The sequence below is a fragment of the Mastigoproctus giganteus genome, chromosome 12 (genome assembly GCF_048544385.1).
Source record: "Mastigoproctus giganteus isolate SK-2022 chromosome 12, ASM4854438v1, whole genome shotgun sequence".
Taxonomy (NCBI): Eukaryota; Metazoa; Arthropoda; class Arachnida; order Uropygi; family Thelyphonidae; genus Mastigoproctus; species Mastigoproctus giganteus.
Window position 1 is genome coordinate 88,836,657 of NC_143586.1, and position 12,128 is coordinate 88,848,784.

The window sequence follows — 12,128 nt, forward strand, 5'->3', positions numbered from 1 at the left end:
TATTACCATGCCTTGTTTAATATCAAAATAATTTTTTTTTTTTTTTATAAAAAACCCCAAACACGAGAGGTATTAGAGCCTATAGTACTTAGTACCATGCTTGGGTTGGAGGTCAAGAAGACGAAAGAAGATATTTGTTGACATTAGACTTGAACTTCTGTAGACTGTAATTTTCAGGAAATACGTATGAAGGAAGGTTGTTCCAGAAAACAGCAGTTGAATGAATAAACGAGGAAGACGAAAAGTTGTTTCTGTGAGTTTGAAGTTGGACAGTAAATGGATGTTGGCTGGTGGCGACACGTGTTCAGATTGTTTTCAAAGAGAGAGTGAGAAGTATAGAGGCCAATTCTGAAAAACAGTGCCCATAGAAGTATCTGTAGAAAAGGCATGCAGCAGAAACAGTACGTCAATGAGAGATCGAGTGGAGATACTCTGTTAGAAATGAGTCATTAATTAACCTAACTGCCCTCTTCTGAATGGAATCTAGAACACTGAGAGGGGTTTGGGGCACTGCCTCAGATGTGGGAACAATATTCCATGGTAAGGCAGATTTGCGATCTATACAGAGTGAACATCTGTTTGAAAGAAAAGTAACCCAGAGAGCGAAAGAGAAAACCAAGTTTTTTAGATGTAGAAGAAGCAATATTTGTAATGTGCTTGTGCCAAGCGAGATTAGAAGTCAGGATAATCCCCAAAAGAGATATACCATTTTGCCTAGAAATCGGAGTGTCACCAAAGATAAGCATAGGAGCAGAAGAATCCTTTTTACGAGATATAAGACAGGACTGAGTTTTAGAAGGATTGAAATCAACTAAGTTGTCTTTGCCCCACTGGAGAATTACCTGGAGATCGGCATTTAAGGAATTGGTAGCAGATATTCGAGAAGTTGAAGCTGATTTCCATTTTCTCAAAATGGAAATGCAATGTGCTATCATCGGCAAAACTATGGTTAGGATTTCCATTCAATGGAAGAAGGTCATTAATATACAAGAGGAAAAGAGTGGGGGAAAGAACTGAACATTGGGGGACACCAGCACTAGTGGAGAAGTTAAAAGCCATCAACCATCACCCTCAGTGAGCGACCAGAGAGAAAACTGGATAACCAATTACAAAAAACAGTTGGCAAACCATAAGATGGAAGCTTGTTTAGAAGAGCTTTATGCCAAACATGATCGCAAGCATTTGAGACGTCAAGCGCAACTGCTTGTGTTTCACCGAACTTTTCCATTGATTTTATCCATAAATGGGCAACATAAGCCAGAATATCACCAGTGGATCGACACTGATGGAATCCATACTGGTGATGGTTGATCAGACAGTAGGGTTCTAGGTTTAAGAGTTGGCAGTTAATCGATTTCTCAATTGCTTTAGAAAGAGTAGAAGTAATCAAAATGGGACGATAATTGGATGGGAGGGATTTGTCACCCTTTTTAGGAACTGACTGGATATGAGCAAATTTCCAAGCAGAAGGAAAAATACCTTTGGAATAAGAAAGTGAAAATGGGCATCAAAAAAACAGGAATAAGTTTAGGAGCACCGGTTTTGAGAACAAGTGGGGAAATGCCATCAGGACCTGGAGCTTTCTTAACATCAAGATTCATCAAAATCCTTCTGACATCTTTTTCACGGAAGACCACAAGAGGCATTGAATGGAGTGGAGGTGTTTTACCAAGATCATTAATACATGAATTGGAAGAAAAATGGAATGTTAGCAGGTCAGCTTTATCCTTGGCTGAGGTGACAACAGAACCATCTGATTTTGACAGAGGTGGGAGCAGAGATGGGCAAAAGTTGCGGCCAATAGCTTTGGCAAGAGACCAGAATGCTCGGCTACCATTAGGGCAAGAAGCAAGTTTTCTACTCTTAGCCTGTTCAAAATCTAGTTTGGACTGATTAATAGCTGCTTTACAATTGTTGCGAGCTTTGGTGTAGGCAGAAAATGAAACTGAAGAATTGGAAAGAAGCCAATGACGATATGCAACGTTCTTCTCTTGAATAGTCTTAGCACATTTATTGAAAACCGAGGTTTAGATAAAGGACAAGATTTTAAAATGGAGTGTGGAATAAAGGATTTCATTCCTACAAGAATAATTTCACTAACACAATCTGAGCAAAAGTTGACATCACAAGTTTTGAAACAGTAATCCGACCAAGGAAAAGAAGAAAAGAAATCTTGCAGGTCATCCCATTTTGCATTCTTGTAATGCCAAACAACACGAGGTTGGGAATAGCCATGAGATAAAGGCTCCATTGGAGACGAGACAATCACCAAGTTGTGATCTGTAGTGCCTATAGGACCAATCACTTTGATTGTATACTTAGAAGGGTTGTTTGTGAGAAAAAGATTAAACGTGTTGGCTGTATGGTTAGGATTGTCTGCTATTCTTGTAGGTAAATGAACAATCTGTGCAAGGTTATTAGTAATTGCAAAAGCCTCAGCATCTCGACCAGCTGGGTTGGTGTGACTAGAAAATGGAAGCCATCTGGAGTTGTGAACATTAAAATCACCAAGGAAAATTACCTCACTGTTAGGAAAGTTGGACTGGAGAAAGTCAAGTTGTAAAGAGAGGAAGTCAAAGAGCTCCAAGGGATTAGTGAAGTTGGGAGAATGGTAGAGACAACAGATGAATTTGACATAATGAGGTAGAGAGATTTTAAGCCAGAGACAATCGAAAAGAGAAGGTTCCAAATTACCAAGTCACTGACAGGGAATATTGAAACAGACATATACACAAGTACCACCTTTGAGGTGAAAGGAATCATACAGCGAATAATTTGGGCATCTGAGATGAGCAGTAGATGAATCAACCGATATCTGAGATTCTGTCAGAAAAAGTACATGGGGTTTGGCAGACTGCAAGTGGAAATGGACATCGTTGAGATTAGAATTGAGACCACGTATATTTGTGAAATGAATTAGGAAGTCCTTGGGAGGTTTAGGTCTTTTCGCAGATAAGCTTGCTCTATTATTTTGACAATTCATGGTGTATTCAATAGTAAGAAAAAGTGGGTGGGACATGCTGTATGAAGTAATGAAATTTTTGGATATGACGTACACGTGGTAAGAATATACTCAGATCCTTGACATAATGTGGCCTCGACAGTGCCCCCACATACACTCTACTCGGACTCCCTCCAGTCACTATCCCCTCAACGTGGGCACCTGTACGTGGTGAGGGGACCTCCCAGTGATGCTGCTGGTTTTCCAGATTAGCATCACTGGGATCCAACGCCCATACCTTGGTTCCAGGGTTACAACATTGGAATCCGGCGTGTGCAGCCGTGCGCCGAGACCCGTGGAAGCGGAAAGGGGGATCCTGGTGGTTGAGGGGCCCAGCCTTAATACACCACTTTGGCCCCTGCTTCGACGAGACGGGTGGTCCCGGACCGGCTCGACTGGGATCAATCGGCGGGTGGTATTATACTGCTAGGGTCAACTGCGTTCCAATAAGTCTCCCTCCCTATGGTCCTGGGACGGGATAAAGACTTATTGGTAACGTGGGTATGGTGTTCTAAGCGAACTCGGCGTCCCATTCGTGTACGCAGTACCTGCTAGTTCACGAGTGGGCGTCCCCTCGTAGGGCTCCGTGGTGGGTGAGGTACTTAGGCATCAGACATTTTTTCTTTACTCTCATGAGTAATTTAAATCCAATTTCTTCTGGGGCCCCAACAAGGCCCCTACCTAACCGATCAGATGAGAATGACACCAATTCTGCCAAAAGAGCCAGAACTGAGGATAAACCACCATCTATAACTCCGCTTTTCCTCATTCTCCATTCCACCAGAGAGCAGTCAATTGGGAAGATGTCACCCTTCTTCATCCAGAAAGGATTAGAAGGGTTGGCAGGATCACCAAAATCCGTTAAACGGCTGCGTTCTGGTGATCTTTTAATCGAAGCTTCAAACACAAAGCAGGCAGAAAGAATGTTAAACGCGACATCCATAGGGGGAATACCGATCAATGTAACACCCCATAAAACTTTGAACTCTTCACGCGGTGTCATTTCAGAGTGGGATCTTCTTCATGTCTCTGAAGAGGAGATCTGCTCTGAACTAAAAGATCAAGGAGTGACAGCTGTAAAGAGAATATCAATGCGGAAGGAAGGGAATCTCGTCCCTACCCGAGTTCTCATCCTAACATTTAACACCCCACGGCCTCCAAGTTCCATCAAGGCAGGGTATTTAAACTGCCCAGTGAGGATCTATATTCCAAACCCACTGAGGTGTTTTAAATGCCAAAAATACGGACACTCACAAACGGCTTGTCATGGTAACCCTGCCTGTGCTCGATGTGGTGCAAAAGACCACGAGAGCAAGGAATGTTCAGCTTCTAAACCGATCTGTGTAAATTGCCAAGGAGAGCACCCTGCATACTCCAGAGCATGCCAGCGGTGGAAGGATGAAAAAGAGATCCAGAAATTGAAAACGGAGCTGAATATCTCCTACCCAGAGGCAAGAAAACGCATTCAACCAATAAATAGCGGGAAACCTTCATATGCCCAGAAGGTTTCTGCGAAGTGCACTATCGGTACGCAGACTGAGATGACTGTACCACCAAGAGAGTCATTCACACCGATTGCCCGCTATTTATTGAGCTCACAAAAGCCCACCAAAAAAACGCAGTCAGCTGCCACTCCTATATCCGTACCTCCCAATGCTCCACCACTACCAAAACCAAGTGGTAAAGAGCCAACAGTAATAACAGAAACAATGGATGTCGAGCACAAGGAGGTACCGGATGAATCAGTCTTGGAACTCTTTGCGGAGGAAGAAATGGACACGGGACAGCGTCCATTCTTCCCCAAAAAAGATAAAGCCAAGACTGATAAAATCAAGCCCTCAGCACTTCGGAAGCCGCCTGATGGACCCACCAAGCCAAAATAATGGCTAAATTCCTACAATGGAATTGTCGTGGATTCCGGCGAAATACTGATGACATCAAGGCCCTCCTGCAAAAGCACGAGCCAGTTTGCTTTTGCTTGCAGGAGACGTATCTAAAAGCAAATGATGATCCCACCATGTATAACATCACAATCTTTCGTAAGGATAGAATTGCGGATGGTCCTGCTCATGGAGGAGTGGCTATCCTTGTGAGTAATCAGACCCCAGTTCAGCCCTTGCTAATTACATCCAGCATAGAGGCTGTTGCAATTCGCCTTACAGTGGGATTTTTATTAACAGTCTGCTCTATTTATTTGCCACCTGGGACTGACATCTCCCAGGAAGACCTTGATGATCTTGTAACGCAGTTGCCACCCCCTTTCTTACTTCTTGGGGATTTTAATGGACATAACACCCTGTGGGGTAGTGCTAACATCAATGGAAGGGGACGGGTCATAGAGCGTATGCTCAATGACAATGCCCTTTCCCTTGTAAATACTGGAAAAAACACCTTCTTCCACATGCCTACCCGTACGTTCTCTGCCATTGATCTCTCTATCTGCTCCCCTTCTCTACTCCCTTCACTCACTTGGGAAGTGGAGGAGAATCCATACGGAAGTGATCACTTCCCTGTGCTAACCTTGTTACACAGTGGGAGACCATGTCTTCCTTTTAGGTTACCATGGTGGAAGTTTGATCAGGCTGACTGGAATGCCTTCGAACATCAGGCAAATTTTGACCTCAGTACAGTCAGTCAGGAGCCTATCAGTGACGCAGTAACGTACATCACAGAAATCATTGTCCAAGCAGCTGCAAATTCTGTTCCAAAAACATCTGCCCGGTTTCCACCATATCCCAAACCTTGGTGGAATTCCCAATGCACAGCAGCAAAAAAGGCTCAAAACAAAGCGTGGGGGATATTCCGTCGATATCCTACCACTGTTAATCTAATAGCCTTCAAGCGTGCACGAGCCAAAGCACGCTACATTCGCCGTCAGAGTCAAAAGGAATCATGGATCCGTTTCACATCATCTATTAACCAGACTACCAATTCTAAGGTAGTCTGGGATAAAATCCGGAAAATGAAGGGAAAATATACATCCCACCCTTCTTCAATCCTAGATTATAATGGATGCGCTATTGCAGATGCAACTGCAATAGCCAATGCTCTTGGGGAAACATTCTCTAACATCTCTGCAACATCTTCGTATTCCCCAGAGTTCCTGGTCCTGAAACATAAACTGGAAAAACAGGCTCTTAATTTTCAGTCTAAGAACATCTACCCCTACAATGGGTCATTTACTATTCAGGAACTGAAAAGAGCCCTCGCCCTTTCCAAAGCAAGTGCTGTTGGACCAGATGGCATCCATTATGAAATGGTTAAACATCTTTCACCAAAATCTATGGATTATCTGCTCTCTCTGTATAACAGAATCTTCATTGAAGGGCAGTTGCCGGATTCCTGGCGCAAGGCAATCGTTCTTGCCTTTCCTAAGCCAGGAAAGGATCCAAAAGTCACTAGAAATTATCGTCCTATTGCTCTGACTAGCTGTCTGTGCAAAATCCTGGAGAGAATGGTCAATTCTCGTTTAATATGGTACTTAGAATCGAATGACCTTCTCTTCAATATCCAGTGCGGCTTCCGAAGGAACCGGTCCACTTTGGACCATCTTATTAGACTGGAAACATCCATCCGGGATGCTTTCCTAAAACGCGAACACTTGGTTGGTGTCGGTGTTCTTTGACATGGAGAAAGCGTATGACACAACTTGGAGATTTGGCATCTTAAAAGATCTGCATAGCCTGGGTCTTAGGGGGCAACTCCCCATTTTTATTAAAAACTTTTTAGCCAATCGATCTTTCCAAGTTCGTATGGGATCCTCACTCTCTCGTTCCTTTAGCCAAGAGGAGGGAGTACCACAAGGATCAGTATTAAGTGTCACGCTTTTTGCCATCAAAGTAAATTCAATTACAGAACAACTTCCTCCAACCGTAAACAGTGCCCTCTATGTTGATGACTTTAGCATATTTTGTCAGTCATGCAACATGAGGGTTATTGAAAGACAACTGCAGAAAGGCATTGATCGTCTCAACTCCTGGGCACTTGCAAATGGCTTCAGGTTCTCGCCGGAGAAGACCGTTTGCGTACATTTTTGTCGTAAGCGTAATCTTCATCCTGAACCTGAATTAAGGCTCGGACAAAATTCTATTCCAATAGCAGCAGATACAAAATTCTTGGGACTCGTATTTGACAAAAAGTTGACCTTTCTGGATCACATCCGTCAACTCCGAACAAGGTGCACAAGAGGGCTGAATATTTTGCGCTCTCTTTCCTCTACATCTTGGGGTGCCGATCGATGCACCCTACTACGCATCTACCGTGCACTTGTACGATCCAGACTAGATTACGGGTCCCTGGTATACAATTCGGCCAGAGACAGTGTACTTCGTTGGCTGGATCCTGTCCATCATCTGGCTCTCCGTACTGCTATTGGAGCATATCGAACATCTCCAGTCCAGAGCTTATACGTCGAAGCAAACGAACCGCCGTTATCGCTTCAACGTAAGCAGTTGTCTCTAAACTACGCCTTAAAACTGAAATCCCTGCCAGACCATCCTACGTGGCTATCCGTTTTTGAGCCACGATGGGAAAATTTGTACAACACCCGTAAGACTGCCAACCGACCTTTTGGTATTCGTCTCCAAGAGCTACTCAAAGAACTTAATATCAAGGTAGACAAGGTTGCCCAAACACCGAAGCAACCCCTTCCACCCTGGCATGCTCATTTCCCAGCATGTGACTTGTCCCTTAGGAATTGGGGAAAGTCGGACACTCCATCGTCTGTCTACCTGCAGCTTCATTCAGCACACCGAGCTGAACATTCTGACTTCGCGCCAGTTTACACAGACGGTTCGAAGTCGGAATTATATGTGGGATCTGCTGCTGTCTTTACAGACACCACTACATCGGAGCAGATTCCCTCTGAATGCAGTATCTTTACTGCAGAGCTGCACGCTATAGAGTTAGCCTTGGAACACATTAGTGAATGCCAACACCAACGGTTCATTTTATATTCTGACTCTCTCAGTGTGTTACAGGCTTTAATATCTGTGATATATAATCCTCATCCGGTTCTGTCTTGCATTCAGCAGAAGATTCACTTCCTCCGGGAACGTGAATATGATATCCGCTTCTGCTGGATTCCGAGCCACGTTGGGATTAAGGGAAATGATTTGGCTGACGCCGCAGCCAAATCAGCAATCCCCAATAAAAATCGCTGCCTGTCAGTCCCCTATACAGACTACAGGCAAACAATACAGCAGAAGATACACTCCCAATGGCAGGACTCGTGGAATAGACAGACTGGAAATAAACTATATCGTATAAAGCCTGTAATTGAACCGTGGCAGTCTAGTCTGCGCGGGAATCGTAAGGAGGAAGTTGTTCTTGCCCGGACCCGCATAGGACACAGTCATTTGACTCATTCGTTTCTGCTGAGGGCTGATGACCCTCCTATGTGTGTGTCCTGTGGCACAATTTTAACTGTGAGACACATTTTAATTGATTGTCCAGATTTTGGTAATATCCGTTTTACCGCTTTTAATCATCTGACTGAGCCGTATACACTCAGTCAGATTTTATCTGACAATGACCATGTGTCTGCTGTTTTTACCTTTTTAAAGTCAATAAACATTTTTGATCTTATATAAAATTTACATGTTTCTTTTATACATCTTGACATAGTGACCTAACTATGTAGGTCACTGAAAGTTTAAAAATTTTTTATATACGACTTGGTCTTGGCGCATTATAGCCTCCGTAGCTAATGCGCCAATAAAAACAAAACAAAACAAAACAAATCCAGTCACTATCTGGCAGAGTAGAGGTAGCAAGATTGTACACTAGCTGATTTGGAAGCCTCCTAAAAAGTTACCAATGATTGGATCTTGCCATGATATTATTGGCAAGATCGAATCTTCTTTACATTTCGAGGGTACAGTTCTAAAATGGTGTTCGGAGGCCGACAACTAGTTAGTACATCAGACCGAACCTACGAACCGTTTTAGAGCTGTACCCTCGAAATGTAAGGAAGATTGGATCTTGCCATGATGTTCATCATAACTTCAAAACTCATCAGTCATACTGCATGATGGAAGAGATAGGGGTTGTTGTTGTTATTTGGTTTTTAGGAGCATTAGCAACTAAGGCCATATTGCTCCGGGGATATGCAGTGGTCATTCCCTGACCTTTCCGCATTCTCCCTATTTGGTGGTCACGGGCTCGAACCCCAGTCTAATCAAGAAGCGTGTGCTACGCACTGCCGCTCCTGCTAAGGAGGCGCCTAGATGGGGAAGGGTTGACTGGAACTTAGCTCTGGAGACTAAACATGGGTTCCACCATTTCAAGCTTCCAAGACTACATGCTGGTAATATGTCCTGGTTTAGAATCTTAGTCCAGAAATCATGGCACAGACAGGCTGCATACAAGCAGATTAAGAAAATAATGAAATATGATGATAAATTTTTGTAACTGCTGTGACATTTTCTCCTTACACTTTCTTTTTAGGAATTTTAAACTACAAGAACTCGCACCTCATCTCCGACCAGTAAGGATTGCCTCGCAGAAACCGAAATCTGCTTTAGAACCCTCTGGGCCTTTTATTTTTTCACCATTACAAATACAAAAGGAAAAATCAGCAAAAGAAGACAACAGATTAGGTAACTACGAAAATTCTTTTAGAATGATGAAAGCCTCTCATTTGTTGTATACTTTATTTTATTTTTTAATTAGTTAAAGCATTGGTAATTATTCAGGTATGCAGAATAATTTATATATGGTTAGAAGTAAAGCCTTTTTCAACTAAGTTACAAGGTTAAAAACTAATGGTATGGCTGTACTCAATTCAAATTAGAAACTTGAAAGTAGTTAGAAATAATTAATTAAATAGTTTACAAAGATCATAATTATCTGGGATGGTTGGGAAATAAAGTGTCCTGGATAATCAAATGAGTGAAAACTCATGTATGTGACAAAACATAAATTTATTTACTTACATATTCTTGGCTTTATCCAGTTCATTATAAGTTGACATGTTTAGTGATTTCCATTTCAACATATCACCAACTCTATCAGAAAATTTGGCAAGCATGATTCATTTATGCTTATTTTTTAACATGTCACATGCATTTTGTGTACCAGTGTTGTACTCTTTCAGTAAAGGTGACACTTTAGCACCTTCATGTTTTCTGGTGAGTTAATTTTTTTTTTTTAAATAGGAAGAACAACCCTTTTCTGTTTCAATGTGTTAGACACACACATGCAAATTAAAACAAAAATAGTAAAAGTAAAACTGAGTAGAATGTTAAAATTAACTATAGTAGTAAAATTAAAGGATTACTGTTGTTGATCGTTTCAGGTTCTTACCTTTGAAGACTATCTACATACATTTTTGTTGTAAATGGAACCTTTATCTCAAACTATAACTAAAGCTTGGACAAAATATCATTCCAGTAGCACCTGAGACAAAATTCTTGGGGTTTGTATTCAGTAAGAAGTTAACATTTCTCCAACACATCCATCAACTGCAGACAAAATGCACAAGGAACCTCATTTGTGCCATCTCATCCAGCAGCTAGGGAGGAAATTGTTGCACCTTTATCTGTATTGTGCACTCGTCCAGTCTTAACTACACTGTGAATCTCGGGTTTACACATCAGCTTGAGAGGGCATACTTCAATGGCTAGACAGTCCACCATCAGGCCATTCACATTGCTACTGAAGCATTTGCAGCATATCCCAACCAGAGTATATATGTCAAATCAATTGACCTGACTCTTTTACTTTAGATAGCGCCAGTTGTCACTACAATATACCTTTAAACTAAAATCCTTGCAAGACCATCCCACATAGAAATCTATTTTTGAGCTGCATTGAAAAAATCTTTATAATACCCAATAGACTGCTAACTATCCCTTGGTATATGTGCCTATGAGCCACTCAGAGATCTTAATATCATGTTAGGATGTTGCCCAGGCATAAAGACAACTGCATTCATTCCAGCATGTTCATCCGCCATAATGCAACTTCTCCATTAATAATGGAAAGGCCAGCACACCATCTTCTATCAACCTGCAATTCTGTGCTGGATACTGAGGTGACCACTCTGACCATTTAATTAACTTCACCAATGGCTCGAAACTTAATTATATTAAGTTTTGAGATAAAATATAATTATCATCTAGTCCTGTCTCAGATTCAGCAGATGCTACATTCACTTTCTGAATGTTTATTTGACCTCCACTTCTGCTGAAATCCAAGTCACATTAGAATCAGAAGTAATGATCTGGCTAATGCTGCTGCTAGATCAAAGTCATAGCCAGTTAGTTCCCTATACAGACTACATGCTGGTAATATGTTCTGGTTTAGAATCTTAGTCCAGCAATCATGGCACAGACAGGCTGCGTACAAGCAGATTAAGTCTGTTATCAAACTTGGCAGTTTAGTTTGGTACCATTGGAAAGAAGTTGTTCTTGTTTGCCTCCACATAGGACATAGTCATTTCAAGCATTCTTATTTTGCAGAGGATTGGTGACCCTCCTATATGTGAGGATTGCAACACCATTCTACATATTATATATTTTCTTGGTGCCCTTGTTTTATCTGTGAATGGGTTTATATTTTATTAGTTTTATTCATCTGACTGAGACCTATCTATATGTTCAAATTTTGTCTGACGAAGACCTTGTCAGATGTTTTTAGTTATTTAAAATCATTGAGCTTGTTTTCTCCTATTTAATAGATACCATTTTTTACCTTTTGTTATCCTTATACATTTTGACTTAGTGTCCTAAATTCATCACTCTAATCTCTTTCTTAACTTTATATAATCCAATTTTGGCATATTATAGCATGTGTTGCTGATGCACCACTAAAGCCAAAACAAACCACCCAAACCAAACCAAAAATGCACTCCAGTGCTTCTGTTTTTGGTGAAGCTTTGGAAATGCTGTTGACAGCCAATTTAAATAGCAGTACCATTGTTATAAACAAAACTTTTAATCAACATTTCTGAAGAGGGCAGAGTCTGCAGTATCTTTCTTCAAGCAATCATAATCAGTTAATGTCTAACAGACAAACCAAACTCAAATCTACAGATAGAAAAGTCTTGGGTAAGCTAATGTTTGAAAGCATGCTGCGTAAACAATATTGTGGCATTATTTTAATATAAAATGTTTGTTATCAGTCA

At 41.5% G+C, this 12,128-nt stretch overlaps 1 protein-coding gene across 1 annotated transcript in view; it reads left to right on the forward strand.

Annotated features, from left to right (window-relative positions):
• brun (trafficking protein particle complex subunit brun) overlaps nucleotides 1-12,128 on the forward strand; it is a 379,016-nt gene that overhangs the window by 188,044 nt on the left and 178,844 nt on the right. The window contains exon 13 of the mRNA XM_090385832.1: nucleotides 9,449-9,600. Coding sequence (XP_090241958.1) covers nucleotides 9,449-9,600 — 152 coding nt within the window. The remainder of the gene's footprint in view (nucleotides 1-9,448; nucleotides 9,601-12,128) is intronic.